This window comes from Phoxinus phoxinus (genome assembly GCF_949152265.1).
Source record: "Phoxinus phoxinus genome assembly, chromosome: 7".
NCBI classification, from domain to species: domain Eukaryota; kingdom Metazoa; phylum Chordata; class Actinopteri; order Cypriniformes; family Leuciscidae; genus Phoxinus; species Phoxinus phoxinus.
Window position 1 is genome coordinate 5867248 of NC_136882.1, and position 22323 is coordinate 5889570.

The 22323-nt window shown below is 39.8% G+C and overlaps 1 protein-coding gene across 1 annotated transcript in view; it reads left to right on the forward strand.

The window, feature by feature from the left end:
• The first annotated feature begins 549 nt into the window (after nucleotides 1-549).
• The window catches only part of pde11a (phosphodiesterase 11a), a 91409-nt gene continuing 69635 nt past the window's right edge, over nucleotides 550-22323 (forward strand). Inside the window, exons 1-2 of the mRNA XM_079618367.1 lie at nucleotides 550-1451; nucleotides 4895-5053. Coding sequence (XP_079474493.1) covers nucleotides 654-1451; nucleotides 4895-5053 — 957 coding nt within the window. The 5' untranslated portion in view covers nucleotides 550-653. The remainder of the gene's footprint in view (nucleotides 1452-4894; nucleotides 5054-22323) is intronic.

Sequence of the window (22323 nt, forward strand, 5' to 3'; positions counted from 1 at the left end):
ATTAAGGCGTTTTTCATTGTTTTTAAGCAAAAGATAATCGATTTATGATACAGGAAATCTTTTAATTTGAAAAATAGTAAAAAAAAAATTATTATAGCCCTGGTGGTCATGTGTTTGGACAGCTGCATGACTCAATTTGTCCACTAGAGGTCGGTGGAGCAACAACTTTACACTGGGAATTCCTTGGAAAGTGAATTAGTAATAGGCTATAATTTAACATTAGTAGGCTATACAGCACAGCAAACTGCAATCTTTGGGGGTTTGACTTTATATAAGCGAAATAACATTGATAACAATCACTAGAGTTATGAAAAGCTTTAAGACTGCGTTTCCCAGTGTCACCTAAGATGAGCATCCTTCTAGTTATGAAGAGACTCGGGAGAGGATGACGGGAGGAATGCGTGGTCGTGACGTCAGCTGTCGCATCATCATCACTGGCGCTGCTTTAGAATGAACGAGAGCGAGTCATTCAGCATCAGATGCGACATCACAACATGAGCCAAAGCTGAACTTACGAGGACCACGGCCCCTCTTCTCTCGGAGGATCTGTTGTTTTAAGTTTGCGAATGATTCGTTGAGCTCTGCACTCAGATAAATGACTCAAAACACAAGTCCGTCTCATTTTATTCGCAGATGACCGTATAGCGGCGGCGATGGCAGGGTCAAATATGGTGTTCTCCGATGTGGAAAGTTTTCTAGACGCGCACCCGGAATTATTAGAGGACTATTTAAACAGAAAAGGCAAGGCGAGCGTGGTGGAAAAGTGGCAGAAGAACCATCACGCGACTAAAACTCCGGCGAACTCCAGCGGTGCGCACGCGGATAAAGCAGCGAGCGCGAGCGCTTGCGGGAAAGACAGCTGGGCGAGCAGAGGAGACGGCATACAGAGACGAGCCTCGCAGAAAGAGCTAAGGAAAACATTCGCAAGGTCTAAAGCCATCAATGCCAACAGGACTTATGATGAACACGTTAACTCGCGAGCGCAGGAGCCGCTCACCAGCATGAGGAGGCGCGCGCTTCTGCGTAAAGCGAGTTCCCTTCCGCCGACCACCGCGCACATTCTCTCCGCGCTCCTGGAGTCGCGGGTCAACATCCCTCAGTACCCCTACACCGCAGTGGACTACAAATACTACCTGAAAGAGCACAACGAGAGGGAGTTTTTCCTGGAGCTGGTCAAAGACATCTCCAACGACCTGGATTTGTGCAGCCTGAGCTATAAGATCCTGGTGTTTGTGTGCATCATGGTGGATGCTGACCGATGCTCCCTGTTCCTGGTGGAGGGACCGGCCAATAAAAAGACCCTGGTGTCCAAGTTCTTCGACGTGCATGCCGGGACCACAGTGTTGCCCTCTCTGAGGAACTCGGACGAGGTGCAGGTGCCCTGGGGAAAGGGCATCATTGGATATGTGGCTGAACATGGGGAGACCGTCAACATTCCCGATGCATATCAGGTGAAAGCAGGAATGAAAGCAAGCTTGTCCCTAAGGATGTGTGCATGGGGCTTCTGTAATAAAGGAGATGCTATTGGATGAAGTAAAATTCCCATCAGAATTATTTCTTAGAGCCCTTTGGGATGCTTTAGGATTGTTTATAAATAATGAAAGAAATTAGGTAACACTTTACAATAAGGTTCATTAGTTAACATGAACTAAGAATGAACAATACTTCTTCAGCATTTATTAATCTTAGTTAATATTAATTTCAAACTTTACTAATACATTATTCAAATCAAAGGTTGTATTTGTTAACATTAGGTAATGTACTGTGAACTAACATGAACAAGCAATGAACAGCTGGATTTTTTGCTGTATTAACTAACATTAACAAAGATTAATAACAAATATTGCTCATTTTTAGTTCATGTTAGTTAATATATTAACTAATGTTAACTAATGAACCTTATTGTAAAGAGTTACTAGAAATTCCTTTGGGATTAGGAAATATTTAGGTTTTTGACTATATCCATCCACATAACATTTTCACATATGAATAATGAATTATCAGATAGACAAGGAAAGTATTTTACTGAGACATTTATTGATGGTGAAACTCAACATTCCCAATACATAACAAGTGACGCCGTTTCTAGTCCATGAATTCCAAAAGATTGAAGTTCTGCCGTATTTTGGAAAAAATATAAAAGGAAGGATCAAAGTCAAAATCAGGATCAAATAAGATCCTCATGGATAAAGTGCAGTTCTTGTTTGTTAAACCATTTCACTTTAGTGGTAAATACACCCAACATCCCAATGGACATTCTATTATATAATTGTTCCAAATTATGACGAACATCACAATGTTGAGCAATTGTAAAGGGACCAAAGTAAGAGTCAAATAACTTTTGTTGTAATTGTTCTGAATTATGATATAAATTCCACTGGGATCAGGAATCTTTGCATCTGTTGCGGGTTCACAAGCATTACATTTTCCCATATGCATAATTTACTGAATTTGACTGAGATGGGGAAACAGTGCATTACAGGCGAAACAGGAATACAATTATTGTTTTTAGTTAAAAATATTATATTTATATATTTAAATATACTATTTATGTGTACAGAATTCTAATGGAATGTATTATAATTTGGAATCAATCCTATAATGGGAGAAAACAATAAGAATCAAGGAAGATTCCATTGGACATTCTGACATTCTAATTTCACTGCTGAAAAAACCCTCAGTATGCATAATCAGCAGCATAACCATTTTATCCTACTCGATTAAAAGAACAGCCCACGGTGGTTTCCTCTGGAGATGGAAGGTTTTTAGAGGAGTTTTGAGCACCAGGACAGGAGACTTTATCCAGAAGAAACTGAATTAGGGTTAGGAAAGCATTAGCATTTTTTGACTAGGTCACTCACACGAGATTTTCCCATTCGGATAATGACAGGAGAGTATTTTACTGTGACCCCTGAATGACGTTTTGCTTTGATAATTCCCCGAGATCCATAAAAGGCCGTAGTGAAATAATGAGGTGTGTGAGAGTATGTGAGTATTGATCACCGAATCGATCAGCTCAGACAAACTTCCTCCGCTCTGTTCTACAGATTTACTCCTGATTCTCTGATGATGATGATGTCAGCTCGCGGCTCTCTAATTAGTCTGTCAATCTGCGTTTGCCTTTTCATTTAGCAAGCAGAGCAGATCATTAAAACTGCATTATTTATACCAGTAAACTCAGCGGTTCACAGACCCTTCAAACATCCAGCATGCACAAGTGGCTCATGCAGCAAGAACATTATTCACTCATAATAATTGAAAATAGTAACACTTTTATTAATAACTTTCATTAATAAGTCATTAACAGCATTAAGTGTAGATACATATTATGTAATTCAAAATATGAATAAGTAATAATGTAATATGATTCATGATATTTCTGTATACCGTATTTGAACATTAATATGTTAAACTTTATTTAAAGTAAAGTCTCTTCTGCTCAAGGCTGCACTTATTTGATCAAAAATACAGTAAAATCAGTACTATTGTATATTTATATACAATAATGTATTTAAAATATCTGTTTTCTATGTGAATATAATTTATTCCTGTGATCAAAGCTGAATTTCCAGCATCATTACTTCAGTCTTCAGTGTCACATGATCCTTCAGAAATCAGTATAATATGATGATCTGATGCTCAAGAAACATTTATGATTATTATCAGTGTTGAAAACAGTGTTTGGAGAATCTGGGGTAAGATAAAAAAATTAAATAAAAACTTTTATTCAGCAAAGATGCAATAAACTGTGTAATAAAATGTATACCAGTTTTCACAAAAATATTATGCATCAAAAACTTTTTGCACTTTTTTTTCAAAATAATTGAGCGGCAAATCATCATATCAGAGTGATTTCTGAAGGATCATGTGACACTGAAGACTGGAGTAATGATGCTGATAATTCAGCTTTGATCACAGGAATAAATTACTATATATTCACATAGAAAACAGCTATTTTAAATTGTAATAATATTTCACAATATTACTAATATTAAATGCAGCCTTGGTTAGCAGAAAAGACTTTCAAAATCATAAAAAAGACAGACAGTGTAATATAAGGAAGAGAAGAGCAGAAGTAGTTTGTATATTTTTGCGGCTCAGGGGTGCGTTTCCCGAAAGCATCGTTAGCCAACTATGGTCGCAAGTTCCGTCGTTATCAGCATAGTTCAACGATTTGGTGTTTCCCGAAACCATCGTTCCAACGAACGTTCGCAAACAGCATCGCAAACTTGTGTGGTTGGAACGAGAGCTCTCGAGCGGTGGTTAGAAGCATAGTTTCTAGTTTACATGAGATGTAGACTGAATAAATCCTTATCTTTAGCAAAATAAGCAAGCTGACATTCAGTACAACCCGTGTTATTTATTTAGAATACATATAAATGTAATTTACGTCTTTTAGTTTGTCAAGAGATTTAAAACACCGTTTTTGAAGACTGCGCATGTGCGAACGCGCTCTACTATGTAAGAACGAGCCAAATATTGAGTCTGGTAATAAAGCAAAATAACTGAGAAAAATTAGAAATGGTCTTCAGATGCCATGTCTGTAACTTACATGACAAAATCTAGCGTTAATTCGATCTCAAACAGATTAATTAAAATAATTTATTAGTCCACCACGTGCGAGACGTCATAAACCAGCGTGGTTGAACGATACTTTGCGACATATGGTTTCGGGAAACAGTCGTGACGAGCTAGTTGATTTCTCCAACGATGCATCATACTATGGTAGTTAAGCAGTGAGCTATATAGTTGTACGGGAAACGCACCCCTGTTTAGTGCTGATAGTCACAAAGCAATGACACACTTCACTTTGAATTAGTCTGGCTTCTCTTTACAGTTATTATAAGTGTTCCCATTCAGCAAAGAGTGAGACTGTCTCTCGTCCGCTTTACAGGACCATCGCTTCAGTGATGAGATTGATAAACTCACGGGATATAAGACCAAGTCTCTGCTGTGCATGCCCATCCACAACAGTGATGGAGAGGTCATCGGGGTCACGCAGGCCATCAACAAGAGTCCCAATGGAGCGCTGTTCACCGAAGACGACGAGAAGGTACTGCATGCACACGCTGGGTCACACACAACACTGTACACACTGACACTACACAACACGTTCACTACGCTTGCTTTCTCTCTTCTGCTCTTGTCATGCTTCTACAAACATTTGACTTCACTTGTTAAAGTTTAATTTCCTACTCTGAATGACTGAATGTTACATGCAAACAAGTGGACACATTTCTCTTGAGGATATTCAGGGCGATACAGCAGGTCAGGGGTCGTCTCTCAGGCCAGGCTGAAAGCTATAGTGATTGAGCAGGGTAACTCAAGCCCTGGTCAGAGCCTGACTCCACCCACTGGTGATATTTGAAAAACGCTGGTGCCTGCTTACGTCACGCAGTATCACAACATCCAACAGGAAAATTCAACTGCAGAACACCGTTCAACCTGAAGAGGGCAGCACTCAAGACGTTTTTACACCATATATTGTAGAATTAAAACACTTTATACCCAAATGTCAAAAAATTTACTCGAATCAATGAACAGCATTAATAAAGCCCCAGTCTTACAGATCATTACCTAAAAAAAGTTGTTTTGGAGTTTAGTTACCCTTTACTAAACCGCTAGAGTGCAGATTTGAATATTTTATGTTAAAGGAACACGCCGACTTTTAGTGACTTTAGCTTATTCCCCGTATCCCCCAGAGTTAGATAAGTCCACACATACCCTGTTCATCTCCGTGCATGCCGTAACTCTGTCTGACGCACCCACCGCTAGCCTAGCTTAGCACAAACACTGGAGGTAAATGGCTCCAGCTAGCATACTGCTCCCAATAAGTGGCAAAATAACGCCAACATTTAAAATGTAGCCCGCCTAAAGGTGTTCCTATGACTAAGATCGTTCCCAGTTCCTGGCAAAAAGCGGGTTCTTCTGCCTATAGTTCCTGGAACTAAAATGATCCTCCGGTGCGAAGTCTCTAAAATCTTCAGATAATTTGACCCTTTTATGAAAAGTCAAAGTTAGTTGTTTATACTTATTTCTAAAGTTAAAGTCCCACTGTAGCCAATAATTGGGTAACACTTTATAATAACTGCACGCTATTAATCATTAGTTAAGCATTAGTAAACAGTTAATTCATAATTTATAAAGCATTAATATACATTAAAAAGCAGTTTATAAATACAGCTACAAATGCTTTATTCTTGATTTATAAGCATATCTATTTGTAATTTCTAAATGAAGTATAGTATTATTTACAAACCAGTTATTTAAGAGTTGTCAGTGATTCATAAGATCACTTAGAAAGTGTAAGTAAATGTAGTAAATGCAGGTATTTATAAAGCATTTAGTAGTGGTCAGTCAACTATTTTTGTGAGCTCATCTACAGTGAGGACTATTCATGTCTTGTAAAGCATCTATAAAGGAGATTTAAAGGCTCATTTGTCTTCTAAATAGAAAGAAAGACACAAAAACAACGCAGTGATACAGAACATAGAAATATTAACAGCCTTTAAATCTACTTTATAAATGCTTCACAATACCTAGTCCTCACTTTAGATGAGCTCACAACAATAGTTAACTGACCACTACTAAATGCTTTATATCTACCCAAATTAACCCTGAATTACAGTAGAAATACATGTTAATAAAGCATTTATTAACACACTATCTATTACTAAATGTCTGAATAATAAGATGTATGAATTTAAATAGTTTATTAATCATTTACATACACTTTCTAAGTAATATTATGAACCACTGACAACTCTTAAATAACTGGTTTGTAAATAATGCAGTACTTAATTTAGAAATGATAAATTGATCATTAATAACATATGAAAATATAATTATTAAACACATTAAAGATATGCTTTTAAATCAAGAATAAAGCATTTTTAACTGTATTTATAAACTGCTTATTATTGTCTATTAATGCTTTATAAATGACGAATTAACTGTTTACTAATGCTTAACTAATGATTAATAGTGTGCAGTTATTATAGTGTTACCAATAATTGTATCCCTTAAAACTCTCCTTTGATGACCAAAATTTCATTTTCCTTCTTTATGTCTTAAAATAGCTTGAAAATAAGTCTACACCCTTGCCTCATTTAGTAGACGCGGTTCAATGAATATGCAAATGAGCCCCGCCTCCACTCACTCACTCACTCAGCTCAGAGATCCACACGTTGATCTAATTGGTTACAAGGTAGTGTGTGACGTCAGAAACACCAGCGATTTCAAACCGTGTTTTTGAGACTGTCTTTGGTTCACTGCAGTTTTAAGCAGAAAATACTCAGCAATGCTGTCGACTTATGAACTTACACATGGTTTGTCTTAAAGCATATTAAAAAACACCACATAGACGTATAAACAACATTAAAGCTGGATATTCACCACAGGGGGACTTTAAAAATATATTTGATTTCATCATGGACACGCTTACTTATTATTTCCCCATTAACAGATTATTTTATCTCTGTGCAGAGAAATCTAATAAGGTGTTAGAGAGCGTAATGCACTTTAGTTGAGAAGATTGCAGTGATATATCATTGTACTTAAAAGTGTAGCTTTGCACTGACGACACACACTGTGTGCTTATGTAATGTTGCAGTCATCGGAGAACTGTGAGTGGGTTGAGTGTTCATGAATGTCTGCGTAAAGCTGAATAGTTAGTGTTAACGTCAGTTGCCCTCGTCATCATTTGTTCTGGGCTGAGGTAGTGTGGTCAACCACGCCACGCTATCATGAAAAATAAATAAAGAGTCTCATTAATGTTGACCTTCAGTATCAATGAAGTCTTTATAAACACAGAAGCAGTTCTCATACGGCAGAGTCATTAATCCGCTGAAGTCCCCGCGCCGCTGCGCTGTTTACAGGAGCTCAGGTGACATGATGTGCGGCACGTGTGAAACGTCAACCACCTTCAGTGGGACTATTTTTGTTTTCCAAAAATATTTATTACCATGGTGTTCTTTATTCAAAGTACTTTTGAAGTAACATGTACTGTAAATACAGTATCATATGTAATCTTATTACACGGCTCTGTGGAATACTTGATTCTGATTGGTCAATGTTATTCCCAGTATGTTATTCCCAGATAACAACCGCTCATAGCAGATAATGCAGGAAAGTGAAGTCAACTGTTAGGAACGGGTTTTATTTGTGGAAGTTTTGCATTTGGTGAGGTAATAAAATATAAAAACTCAGTCAAATCAATATTTTGTGTACAGTTATTTAATTATTACCATCCAGCATCGTGGACTCGCTCTCTCTCGTTTCATACAAACGCAGCTGCTGCTATTTTGTGACTATTGTTTTGTACATTAAGTAATTGTACATTAAGTACTGTAATTCGCAGTTAAAAGTTAACTCTCATGTTAGAAATCTTGGGGTCATTTTTGATTATGAGATGAATTTTGATAAACAAATAAACTCTGTAGTTAGCGCTAGCTTTTTTCAACTAAAGTGTCTTCGTAAGCTAAAGCATATTCTAACTTTTAAGGATTTGGAGATAGCAATACATGCTCTTATATCCTCACGACTCGATTACTGTAATGATTTGTACGCTGGAATTAGTCAATCATCAATTTCACGTTTGCAGTTTGTTCAAAATGCTGCAGCTCGTTTCCTTACCGGGACAATAAAGAGGGAACATATCACACCTATACGGGCCTCTCTCCACTGGCTACCCGTGAAACAGAGGATCGATTTCAAGGTTTTAACTTACGTGTTCAAAGCTTTAAACGGTTTGGCCCCGATTTATATATCCGAACTCTTAAGCTTATATTCTCCTCAGAGATCACTTAGATCATCATCTAAGTTACTATTAATTGTCCCAAAAAACAGCCTAAAAACAAAGAGAGATTGGTCTTTGTCGGTTTATGCGCCAAAATTATGGAATACTCTTCCATTATCTATCAGAGTTTCCCCTACATTAAAAATGTTTAAAACGTACCAAGCAAGCATACTAAAATGCATCTTAATGCTATATCTATTTCTGTAAAGATCATGCGAGTTGTCTATTTTATTGTTGTTACTAGGTTTTATATATATAATCTTTTTTATGTTTCTTGGTTTGAATTTTTTTGAAATGTTATGCTATCTGTGTGTGCAGCTGTATTTAGATTGTGAAGCACTTTGGTCAACACTCGTGTTGTTTTAAGGTGCTACTGCTATAGAAATAAATTTGACTTTGACTTTGACTTTTGACTACATTGTTTTAAAATCGTACCTGTTTGTATCTTATAATCCAATCTGAAATCAATATGTGTTATCTCCATAATTATTTATGTGGCAAAATGCTGTGTAATAAGTGGTATGACTGGATACTGTATCTCTCAAATGTCCGTCTTGAATTTGTGTTTAAAGACCTAATCAAATATTTAGACTCAAATCAATATTTTGTGTCTAATTATTTACTTATGTGGCAAGTAGCCGTGTAATAAGCGGGATGATGTACATCCAGCCGGTTGTTATCTCAGAATAAACCCCCTTCAGGCGGATGCAAGACCTGATCCTGATCCAACCGGCTGGTGTATTATTCCTTGTATTTCTATTCGGACGGGATTAACTTTACAAGGGTAGATGGAGTAATGTAATTTTACCGCAGGACGTCTGTAATATTAATGGCCAATTCGCACGGGATAAGAGATCTCAGTAAAACTAGCAGAAGTGGGAGAGTAACTCGATTTACACTCACTCATCGGCGTCACTCCTGTCGTCATGCGTGTTACGCTGCTTCCTGATATCACGTGTGCAAACACATATAACCTATATTTATATATAACAGTTATGTCCGATCAAACGATGTGTTAATTAACTTCAGATTGGATTGTGTTGGTAATAGGCACATATCTAACGCTTAAACATGTTTTGTGCCTCTAACAAGTGCTTTCGATCTTCTTTCTGATCTGAATGGTGTGTGCAAAACACTAGAACGCAACTAAAGCGTCTCCATACTTGAAAAACCGCGGAAAACTACTTTTAAACAGGAAATGACCAAATATTTACGTACATATTTACAGCGGGTCTATTTGCATGGGATTAGTATTAGGCTACCTGTCCTGAAGTAATTTTTCAGGACCTTTTTACTGCATGTAAAAGTCTGCGTAATCTTTACTGACTTTGTCCGTAATAATTACTGAGATGCACATTTCATATGAAGGTCTGTTAATTGTTACTTTACCCCACCTCTTCATGTTAAACTAGAATCGGGCTAAAGTGACACCACAGTATTTGGGTAATGGTTATTAGTGGTGCTTGCTAATGCAGTCTGCACTATATAACCCCGTTCACACTGACAGCCGCTGTGTTGTTGGGTCAGCGCATCACTGTCTGAAATCGCACTGAGTGGAGCTCTGCTTTGTCATACCCTTGTGGAAAAGAAGTGCGCTTCATTGTATTGAATGTGCACTTGCAGTGTACTTCAAATCTTAAAAGTAGGGTACGACGGAGTGAAAAATGTCCTTTTCATTACTCCCAGTGTATGATTGCAGAATTTTTTTTTTTTTTGTATTGAACATTAATCGAGCAACAGATTTTGTGTGAAAATAAATGTATTTAAAAATCTTATAAATGTATGAGATGGTGTCATGATGTCACCCTGTTTTGGACTCAGTTGCACCATTTCCCGCCACTAGTTTGTCGTCATAGTCACTAATTTGATTTGTCACCACTGTCAGCTGTTATCGTTAATAATGTTTCAGCGTATTTAAGTCCTGTGTTTTCAGTTCACCTTTTTCCGGTCTCGTTTACGCATTGTGTTTGCTTGTTGTGTGGAATTTACCCTGTGGATATTATTAAATACTGTTTGAACCTTTATCTCTGCGCCTTTATATGCAGCACAACCGTGACAGGTGGCGAGACACACGGGGTAAAGCCAGCAAGGGGGAAAAGACACACAGTACTAACTGATGCAAATACTTTAGCTAGTTTTTAATAAAGTCTAAGTTAATATTTGTTCAAAACAATCACTTTAGCAAAGCTTGTGCTATTTTCTGTTTATTTTGATAAATAAAATAATATTTTTTTTCTTCCAATAAATATACCGTCTTTAAAATATGTTTTAAAAATACCGAAACAAAATTATTAAAAAAGTAAAGATTATGAAAGCACTGAATGAGATCTCATAATAATTTAATATATATTTACAGTTTTAACAACAAACATTATATTATATGATATGATATATATATATATATTTTTTAAATATATATTTTTTTTATGTATATATGATGGTTTCATTTTAAAAATGGTGGTTATCTCTAAGGTGGACATCCAACTTAATTTGCACAGGCGTCTTAAAAAGCGCATGTTTTGGAAAGTGCTGCGGCAAGTTTCTGCGCCATCTAGTGGTTTAAAGGAAAATAAAATTAAAATTAAAACATTTTAAATTTTAAAATAAAATCCAATGAGCCTTTTACCCCAGTGCGCCTTTAGCCCCGTTGCACCCTATATTTTGATGATATTTTGTTTTACCGTGTCCTTGCCACAAATGTTATTCGTACTTAACGGTAAAGTATGAATAATAACAAGCAACTTACCTTAAACAAAACCCGATTCCTAACCCTAAGTACATACACTAATATTAATGCTTAATTGTACGGCTCTAACAAGGACATCTTAATAAAGTGTAACTGATTTTTTTTTTTTTTTTTACTTGCTTGCAGATCATGTTATATTAATGAAATAAAAGGTGACTTAAAGACACTTTGATGGCTGTGTATTGGCATTGACATGCCATCACTGTGATCCATTCAAGCAGATCGGATCATTAGCCAATCAGGACACGGTGCATCAGGACACGGTCAGATCTCTGTTTCCCACACAATATTTAAAATAAGTCTGTATTGAAAAAATGGCCCTGCATGGTGCAAAGTCAACCTGAAGTGGTGGGGTTTCTTTTAAAAAACCGAGGATGAAGTTGCAAATAATAGTACATGCATGGAGGCCGTGATCGAAACGGTAAAAGGAGACATATGGGTCCGAAATCATTTTGCCAGTGTTGGGAAAATGTTGCATCCTCAGACAATGAATGGTTGTGCAACTTTCGTGTGCGAAAGCAAACCTTTATCTATGCGCACTATTCCGCCCTCGATTGTCTCGCAAAAACACCAAGCTACGGGCAGCGGCTCCTGTCACGTAATGACTTCGAGCTGTGAATGCAGAGACAATGGCTAGATTGGATTTATATTACACTGAGATCCTTGACTACCTACCAGGACACATTTAGATAACATTCTGATCACACACGCGTGTGCACTTGTCTTCGATGTGTATGTGGACAACATCCGCATGTTACAGGCCACATGTCAATGCCAAGTGTAAACCAGCCCAATGACACTTTTTTTTCTTAGCACACTGAACCATACTTATAAAAAGTGCACTTTGTAAAAATGTCACATTAAAAGTTTTTCTTTAAAGTACATTTTATATCATTATGTTTAATAATATTTTGTCGTGCTTTAAAGAAGTACACTTATTTTGATGTGTCGACTAACTAAACCACATGTAAAGTACTTGATTATAACTGTGGTGTGTTTCATTATATTAAGTGTAGTTAATATAAATGAAATGTACTAAATTGCAACTTTATCATTACAAATGTGTAATTTATTTTATTGAAGTTTTACATTGTGTTTTTCTAATTCGATTACTCCAATGACGAAGGCACCACACCTCGTCATTGTGTGGTAAATACACTTATCTTTCATCTGTGAATGAAACAGATGCTGTGGGTTTTAAAGCTGAACAGGATGTCTCTTATTTCTCAACGTAAGCAGTGAACACAGCGCTGACACTGGATATAATGAATGTGTTCAGCGGCATTGCTGAAAGGAGACACACTGTGTGTGTGTGTGTGTGTGTGTGTGTGTGTGTGTGTGTGTGTGTGTGTGTGTGTGTGTGTGTGTGTGTGTGTGTGTGTGGATTTGCTGACGTCTAAACGAGGCTTTGTTTTATTTTGCAGAAAGCATTTTTTAACCTTTATCTCACAGTCACCAGCCACACGCTTACAGACTGAGACACTTGGTCTCTCTAGATATTTAAAGGGATAGTTCATCCAAAAATGAATTTTCTGTCATCATTTACTCACTCTAGTTCCAAACCCTGTAAGTCTTTCTTTATTCAGTGGAAAAGGCACACACATACACACAAACAATGAATGTTTCTATTCTCTTTTCTATGCAGTCAAGAGGGACTGAAGCTTTTAAACTTCAAAAAGCACCATACATTTATCATTAAGGTTGTACAACTAGCGCACTATTCCAAGTCTAGCTTCATGTCCGATTTGTGATTGTTTTCAGTCTGAGCTTATCAATGGATAAGTTGATCCGGTTCACAAAACTGTTCTGGATGATTCATTCACACATCAAACTGATTTGGTCCTTGATCACTTTAAAAAAAATGCACTTTGTAATAATATTGTCACGGTGTCACCAGGCTCCTCCGTCACACACACACAGCTCTCACTTTCACCAGAATTATATTTACCTGTATAAGAGCACACACTTCTCAGTCACTCATCGTCTGGTCTCTAATATGGATGATGAAATCCTTACCGGATTGACTTACCCGCCAGAGTCCTGCAACGGGTCGGGCAAAGTGTCTAAAACGGGTGGATTGTGTGACATTCCTAAAATTCACGGGTGGGGATGCAGGCGGATAATTAACTCCTTGCGGGCGGGTAGTAGCGGATGAAAAATATGTGCAATATTTTTGTCTAAATTACCGTTGCACATACGCAACAACAATATGACCTTTGGACCCATCACGTCACCACTGTGACAGTGCGACTTTCGTTGATGCTTCTCATAGCCTAGTTGGAGCGTTGCAGGAGACAGGAGTAGCTATGGATGATGTAAAAGTAAAGTTGGTGAGTGGAGTATATAAAATTGTTGACAACAAGTCTTTAAAGGCAAAATCGGATGTGTGGAGAAAGTGTGGTGTAATACGTGATCAGGAAAATAACATCATAAGCGGCTTTAAACCTGGGACTGTGGACGATATCCTTTTCCTGCACAGTAACCTTAAGGGAAAGTAAATGCATAGGCATAAGCTATTGTTTGTGAGCGACAGGCTCAGATAGGTTGTATTTTTTTCTTGTTCTTATTTTTTTCATAGGTCTATTTGCGCGTTATCAGGTTCCATAGCCTATTTAGGCGCTGAACGATGTGATGTAGGCTACTTGAATGGCGCAAAACAAAGCGCACGTTAGCCTGTTTCATTAGCCCATTCATATTGTGATGTTGAGAGAGGTGCGAGATAAAAAATAAAGCACTTTAATTGGAATGATTTTAGCGTGTGTGATTTATAGCGGGCACGGGTCGCGTAACGGGCCAAATATTAACGGGTCTGGGCGGGTGCGGATTTAATTTAGATATGATCACGGGTGACGGGTCGGATCTGGTGCTGAACTTTGCGATCACGGGCGGGAGGCGGGTCTCCAAAAATGGACCCGTGCAGGACTCTGTTACCCGCTCTCAACCCGTTTCAACCATTCAAGAAGTGTTGGCTCTCCACTCACCAGTCTCAATGGTTAAAGAAAAGGACTTTGTTATTCACTATTCATCAGTTATCAAAAACTCTGAATAAAATTATACCTCTTTGGGTTTGACGAATATCCTGAACTCTGAGTCTGGTATTCCGTTACAGAAGACCATACCATACCAACATGAACCCAGCAATCCTCACCAGACTCTGAACCACCACAGCACCCAGCACTGCACTTAGCACTTCTTCTCCTCTGGTTTACACAGCCAGTTCCATGGTCAACCCAGCACCCAACTCGGGCTTGGCAGAAGACTGCAATGGACAAGATTTCATTAATCTTCTCTTTGCTAAGGGGGCAAACACTCCAGTGGGCCAAAACCATCTGGCACCAGGCAGAACCAGTGACACAATCCTTGATAGTTCGTGGCACAATTCAGAGAAACCTTTGGTCGTCCTTTGGGGGATACTTCTATTGGTGAGCAACTCTATTCTTTATGCCAGGGCAAGAGTTCCATAGGGTTCGTAAAAGTTTCAAACCCTAACCGCGGCAATTGGCTGGAACAAGCGCTCACTCTTAACCACCTACACTCTTAGAAGAAAAGGTTCTTTTAAGGTTCTATACGCGCTTCGTATTTGGAACCCCTAAAAGGTTCTATACAGAACCCAAGAAAGGGTTCTTTCTTGTCATTATAGAACCTTTTTAGCATAAAAGGTTCTTTGGAGTTGAGTAAAGAACCCTATGGTTCTATATAGAACCCCAATGAACCCTTTTTTTCTAAGAGTGTAGAACCTTTTAGGGGTTCCAAATACGAAGCGCCTATAGAACCTTTTCTTCTAAGAGTGTATCACCAAGAACTTGCTCTGCGGCTGCATCTCTCAGCTTATGTGGTATATTGAGTCCTTCATACAGCTGTCCATCTGGATTGCCCACAGAGTTAATGAATGTATGGAAGACCAACAGTGCCAGCAGACTTTTTTTTTCCATAGTCAGGAAAAGTTCCCCAGCTCTCCAGAACCACAGACCGATTCAGATCAACCACACATGCCTCTCTCCGGCCGAGCTGCACCATCGGCTGGCCCAGAGACTCTGCTTGTATTGTGGTGCTGTTGGACATGTCATTTTGGTATGTCCTATTAGACCTCCACGTCCTTTGGTGAGTTTTATTTCCAGTCCCAATGTTAGCACTTCTCCACTCATCACCGTGTATCGACGATGACTGTCTGGATTGGAGGCTATTGTAGGCAGGCTCTCATGTGGGCTAGAAGGCCTGCTATCGATCCACAGCAGCGATGGCATTTGCTACAGACAAAGTCTTTTGCTTTTTGACGTAAGTCTTTTGCTGCAGTGGAATAGTGCCGCCTCTCATGGGCTTTCTCTTTCTGACGCTTTTTCTCAAGTTAATTTCCAGGGACCTCTGCCATCAACTTCAGCTCCAAAAAAGGCCCAATACCATCTCATACAAGATCCAATCTGTGACTGTAAAGACACTTGGCCAAGGCCATCTTCATTACTGTGTGGGACTTCTCCAACTCCAGATTTGTTGGCCACATGCAGAGAATATCTGCCTCCTCGTTCTGGAGAACTCCACCACTGGGATTATGTTGAGGCATCCCTGGCTCGTGCCACATAATGAAATTACATATAAAGATGTACTTAAGTCCTATACCTCTACAGTTCAGCGAAGTGTGTTAAATATAAATGTAAGCGATAATACATTTTCATTTCATTGCAATTAGTGTTGGGATACATTACATTCAGTTTACACTTAAGTATGTTCTTTTGAAGTATTATAATCTTATTAAAAGTATCATGAAGTGTACTTCTTTTTCACAAGAAGGGGTGAATAATAATGCAAATTTTAGTCTGTTCTACACATAAACCTATCGTATGGCTTTGGACTAATGTTATGATACTGTTGGAGCTTAAAAATCAACTTGCATGCATATCCTTTTGTTTTCCATGGAAGAAAGAAAATCATATTGGTTTGAAATGACAAGAGGGTGAGGAAATGTTGACAGAAATATAATTGAAGCAAACTATCCTTATTATCGTGTATTTGTATGACTTCATGTGTTTGTTGCTGTGAGCCCCAGATCGAGTTCAGTGCAATGAGATTTCATGTGCTTTTCATTGTACATTAGCATCATGTCATGCATGCTACTAACTGCTGAATTAATGATGAAACTCTTCCCTGTGTGTGTGAGACAGAGAGGCAGAACAGAGAAAACGCGGCGATTGTTTCCAGCCCACAGAGACAAAGGTGCCACTTTTAGATTCTGTTTTGGCGGGCAGGTCTTAGTACCACGCCATACTTTATAGTTTCCTAAACATCTTCTTCTCTTTGGTAGTCCATCGTATCCGATGATGACATTCCACCTCATTTGCGGTGTACTCTTTCATGACTGTAGAGTCCAATCCTTGATCCACAAATTTTATGACATATTGAGCATGTAAAGTCCGAGTTTGTAGGGGCAGGCATGGTTGTATGTCTCCGTAGTCTTTTTTGATGTTTCCTTATATTTCTCTCAGATTCCAGCTGCACGATTCCTGTGTGGCAGAGCTGCTTCCAGGTGGTTCGGTTTGCTGCCAATTCTTCCAGGCATGATGGATTAATTTGACACTTTCCTAGTGATGTTTTTAGTTGGTCCTTGTACCGCTTTTTCTGACCGCCTGCAGAACGGCGTCCCTGGTGGAGCTGGCCATAAAGGATTTGTCGTGGAAGGCGATCTTGAGGCAGCCTGATAACATGCCCAAGCCAGCGTAGTTGATGTTCAGTGACTGTTGCCTCCATACTCTTGCAGTTTGTTCTAGCAAGCACTTCCGAATGTGGTACATGGTCATAGCATGTGATTCCCAGGATTCGCTGCAAGCACCTTATATGGAAACGCTCCAGCAACCTTAAGTGATGACTGTATATGACCCAGGCTTCACAGCTGTAAAGAAGAGTGGTGATGCAAACAGCTTTATAGATGGTAACTTTAGTGCACAATTGAAGGTGCTTATTTTGAAAGACCTTGCGTCGAAGTTTGCCAAAGGCTGCAGAGGCTTGCCTTATCCTATTTTTTATTTCATAGTCGAGATTGCAATCTTCTGATACAATGCTGCCTAGATACTTAAAGGATGGCACTACTGTAAGTGGTTGTTGTTCTATGGTGAAAACAGGCATAGTAGGTGTAGGGCTGCGCCTCCATTGGCATATCACTTCAGTTTTGGTGGTATTAACTGACAAGCCGAATCTGCTATAGGTCTTCACAGCAGCAGCAAGGATAATTTGCAGGTCTTCTGGGGTATGTGCTACGAGCACGCAGTCGTCAGCATACTGCAACTCAAGGACCTGCATCGCTGAGATCTTGGTGATGGCCTGGAACCTTCGAATATTGAAGAGGTTTCCATCCAGCCTGAAGTCAACAGTGATCCCATTTCTGCTTTCAAGCTTATCACGCAGAAGCTTTGTGACACATAGAAGGTAGATGTTAAAAAGTACAGGTGCCAGCACACACCCTTGTCTTACCCCAGTGCATACTTTAAAAGGCTCTGACTCCTGACCACCTTCGGTCACACGACCTACCATCCCTTCATGGAACTGGGACAGGATGTTACAAAACTTTTTTGGACAGCCAAATTTTGTTAAGATGTCCCAGAGCAGCTCTCGATTCACAGTATCAAATGCCTTGGAGAGATCGACAAATGCCATGAAGAGGTCCTGATGTTGTTCACGGCATTTTTCTTGAAGCTGTCTTACTGTGAAAATCATGTCCACAGTACTCCGATTCTTCCTGAAACCACACTGGGATTCTGGCAACACATGTTCAGTTAGGTTTTCCACCAGCCTATATAGCATAATTTTTGCCAGGACCTTCCCTGCGACAGCCAGCAGCGATATACCTCGACTGTTGCTACAAATAGATTTGTCACCCTTGTTTTTATATAAAGTGACAATGTTTGCATCCCTCCATTGTTGAGGGACACACTCCTGTTCCCAGACCTGCAGGATGTATTGATGAATCATCCTGGTACTCAGGTAGCCACCCTGTTTAAGGAGCTCTGCTGGGATGCCGTCATTGCCAGGCGATTTATTATTTTTGAGGGAGTTGATCGCTGCTAGCACCTCTGAAAATGTTGGAAGATAATCAAGGGCTTGGATAGGTGGTCGATTTGGTAGCTCCTCCAGGATGGAATAATCAATTGGTGACTGGTTGTTAAGGAGAACTTCAAAATATTCAGCCCACCTTGCCAAGATCTGTTTCCTGTCTTTTAAAGTTGTGAGTCCATCTGCTGCTTTTAAAGGTGTAATAGAACACTTCCTAGGACCATATATGGTTTTTAAGGAGTTGTAGAAATTATACATATCATTTCTATCAGCATATGATTGTATTTCTTGGGCCTTGTTCGACCACCATGAATTCTGTAGGGTACGTAAAGTCGTCTGTGCCTCCTTGCGTGCTGTTTGCCACTTCTGCCGAAGGATGGTGGATGCAGGGCAGTTGATAGTAGCCCTGTATGCTCTACGCTTATTTTCCAGCATGGACCTGATGGTATCAGAGTTCTCATCGAACCAGTCCTGGTGTTTTCTGGTTTTATAGCCTATGGAGTCAACTGCAGTTTCGTATAGCATTGAGGCTATGGATGCCCATTTCTGATCCATGGTGTAATCAGAATGCAGAATGGCCTCACACTCTGATGACCTCATACCTACAGAACGGCGGAACATATCCCTTGGTGAGGCCGACTTTAGTATAGCACAATTCAGTTTCTTTTTGGTGGATTTCCTGAGACGCTGTGGGGGGCGCACTTTGATGTGGAGCTTGGTAACAATCAAGCGGTGATCCGTCCAGCACTCTGCACCTCTCATGGCCCGGGTCAACAGAACATCACTAATGTCAGCACGTCTTGCTATGACATAGTCAATCAGGTGCCAATGTTTAGATCGTGGATGCATCCAAGATGTTTTATATTTGGTTTTCTGCTGAAACAATGTGTTTGTAATAGTGAGGTCATGCTCTGCGCAGAGTGTTAGTAGCCTCAGACCACTTGCGTTCACCTGCCCAACACCGTGTCTTCCCATTACTCCACTCCATAAATCGTTATTTCTTCCCACCCTAGCATTGAAATCTCCCAGAAGGAATACCTTATCATTCCTAGGGATACGTTGAAGGGTGTCATCTAGTAACTGATAGAATCCATCCTTCACACTGTCATCTGATGGTAAAGTGGGCGCGTATGCACTTAGCAGAGTAGCATAACGTGCCTTTGCTAGGGGGATTCGGAGGGTCATCAACCTCTCACTTACTCCAGTAGGTGTTTCAGTGAGCCTGGGTAGGAGACTGTTCTTGATTGCCATTCCCACACCGTGCTGATGCTTGCTACCAGGGGGATAGCCTCTCCAGAAGAAGGTATATCCTCCTCCCTCTTCTTTCAGCGAGCCTTCACCCAGGAGCCTTGTCTCACTAAGAGCAGCGATGTCCACATTATAGCGCTTCAGTTCCTCAGAAATCAGTGCTGTCCTCCTATGAGGTCTGTTACTTTCATTATCCCGGAGAGTCCTGACATTCCATGTTGCCAATTTAAAATAAATAATTTTCTTATTTCGACCGCAAGATAGAATTCCCGGTAGGCGCGGTAACCTACCCAGGAGATTGTAGAGTGGGCAATTTTTTAGGCCACCTTTTCTAGGCCCTTCCCAAATAGGGTGAGCAGTGTGGCCCCTAAATAGGGCTGCTCAGTCGCACGGGGGGCTGCCGAAAGCAGCATCCACTCAATCCAGGCTGCTAGCGACCATATACCCCGTGCCGCTGCCGTGTAGGGTTCTAGCTAGAAGCTTCCAGGCCATTCTTCCCTGCTCCCGTCACCAGATACCCCATCGCCGTCAGACTTCAACCGAATATGAGATCAGAGTATTGCACACCATGGTCAGAGGTGGAGACCTGCGCAAAAGGAAAGTTTTTAAAGTGCCATAGGGGGTGCGCAGACCCCAATAACACTATCTTCACCATAGTGTGGGATATCCCGGTGGCAAGGGTAATCCAAGACGACCAGATCCACAACATGGTTGCAGGAGGCTGCTGGAACTTCAGACTGTCAGCAGACCGCCTAATGTGTGCCTCCATCACATGCTTTATCTCTCAGGGTGTGCTCCCGTAGCCTTTATCTCAGTAGAGTAACCTGCAAGGCAGCAGGGCAGTGGCTGGCCATAAAGACCTCTGGGGACCACTGCAACTCCGAGATCCCCCACCAAAGTTAGCCTGGAGCCGCAAGGCATCCAGTTACCGTGTGTGGCCACGAGGAGGCCTGGTGGGAGTCTTGGCAATGGAGAGGCTATATACTGGCAGGGGAGACTTATAGGTTGCTTCCCTGTTCACCACAAGGCTAGCCAGCGGCAGCAGACTGAGAACAAGTGGTTAGCAAATAGCAAAGAAAGATTTGCATGCAGCTGCTCTCTGAACTGCTGCACCAGTCGCATCACATCACCCTGTGACAAGTCACACACACACAATGCTTGCTACCTAAACATACTTACAATATGGCAGACATATTGTATATTTAATGAAAAGGTGAGGATTTGTTCTGTTCATTTTGTGGAGAAACAATTATGGGTTGTTTATTTGCATGCGTCCAGAATATAGTTCATCACTTATGAATGGAGCTGTAGATTTATGCTAATGCTGTTCTTGTGTGTGTTAATGGTGTTTGTTGGGCAAGCATTATTATTATTATTGCTCATGTTTAGGGCAAACCTTAAAGTATTAAACTTAATTCATGCTTTAGGGTGTAATTCAATGGTATATTTTGCAGCCTTTTGAGGAGAGGTGTGCTGTTTCCTTTTATTACCTTTTAACTGTCACCCTCATTTTTTAGCATAGATGTGATAAGGCACACACACACACACACACACACACACACACACACACACACACACACACACACACACACACACACACACACACACTTGTTTTGAGTGCTAAACAACGGAGCAAATTATATTGTCTGCACGATTTAGTAAAACGAGGAAAGTAATTATTGTATTGTGCACATGATTTAATTAAATTAATTTAACTAAGAGATACATTAGTAAAACGTCCTGATGTATTAGTAAGTTTTGGGAACGGTTTGTTAATTTGTGGCCATGATGTCATGTTTCCCAAATGTCATGTAAATGAGTGTTTACGTTTTCGAATGATACCTAATTTACGGTGATTACTAAAATATGTGATAGGGAAAAAGTGAACAGTTAATAGGCTAAATGTGTGTTAGTGAAACATTAGTGAAAATTTGGGTGAAAAGTCAATTGTCTATTGTAAATATTGTAGCTGTGTATGAAGCACGGCTCACACAGATGTCACTTCAGACCATTGTTGGTCAATGCAGCAATCCCACAGTCCACCTGTTTGTTAACGCAAGTGTAGGCGCTGCCACTTTAAACTGCGCGAGGCTTTCGCTGTCAGCCGCTTTCTAGTTATTTTAACCTCTTAAGATCCGAGACCAATTTTTGGGATTTCCGCCTAGATTTGCATCCAAACACTAATAGTTTATTATGCTACTTGATGTTGAAAAACTGGTATTTATTACCATAATATTTTAATTTATTACCCTAATAATAAACACACTTTTTCAAGGTTATGTCTCATTTGATCTGCGTCTGAGTTTGACATTGAGTTGGTTTTGCAATGTTTTTCTGTTCCTTGTTCCAACTTCTTGTTAGTTTCCATGGTTACTCCTAAGTTGATTTAGTCACACCTGTCCTTTTTTTTTTTTTTTTACCCCTGATTACTTTGTGTATATCTAGCCCTCAGTTTGTGCTTGACCCTGAGGACCTCGTGGAGTAAGAGGAAAAG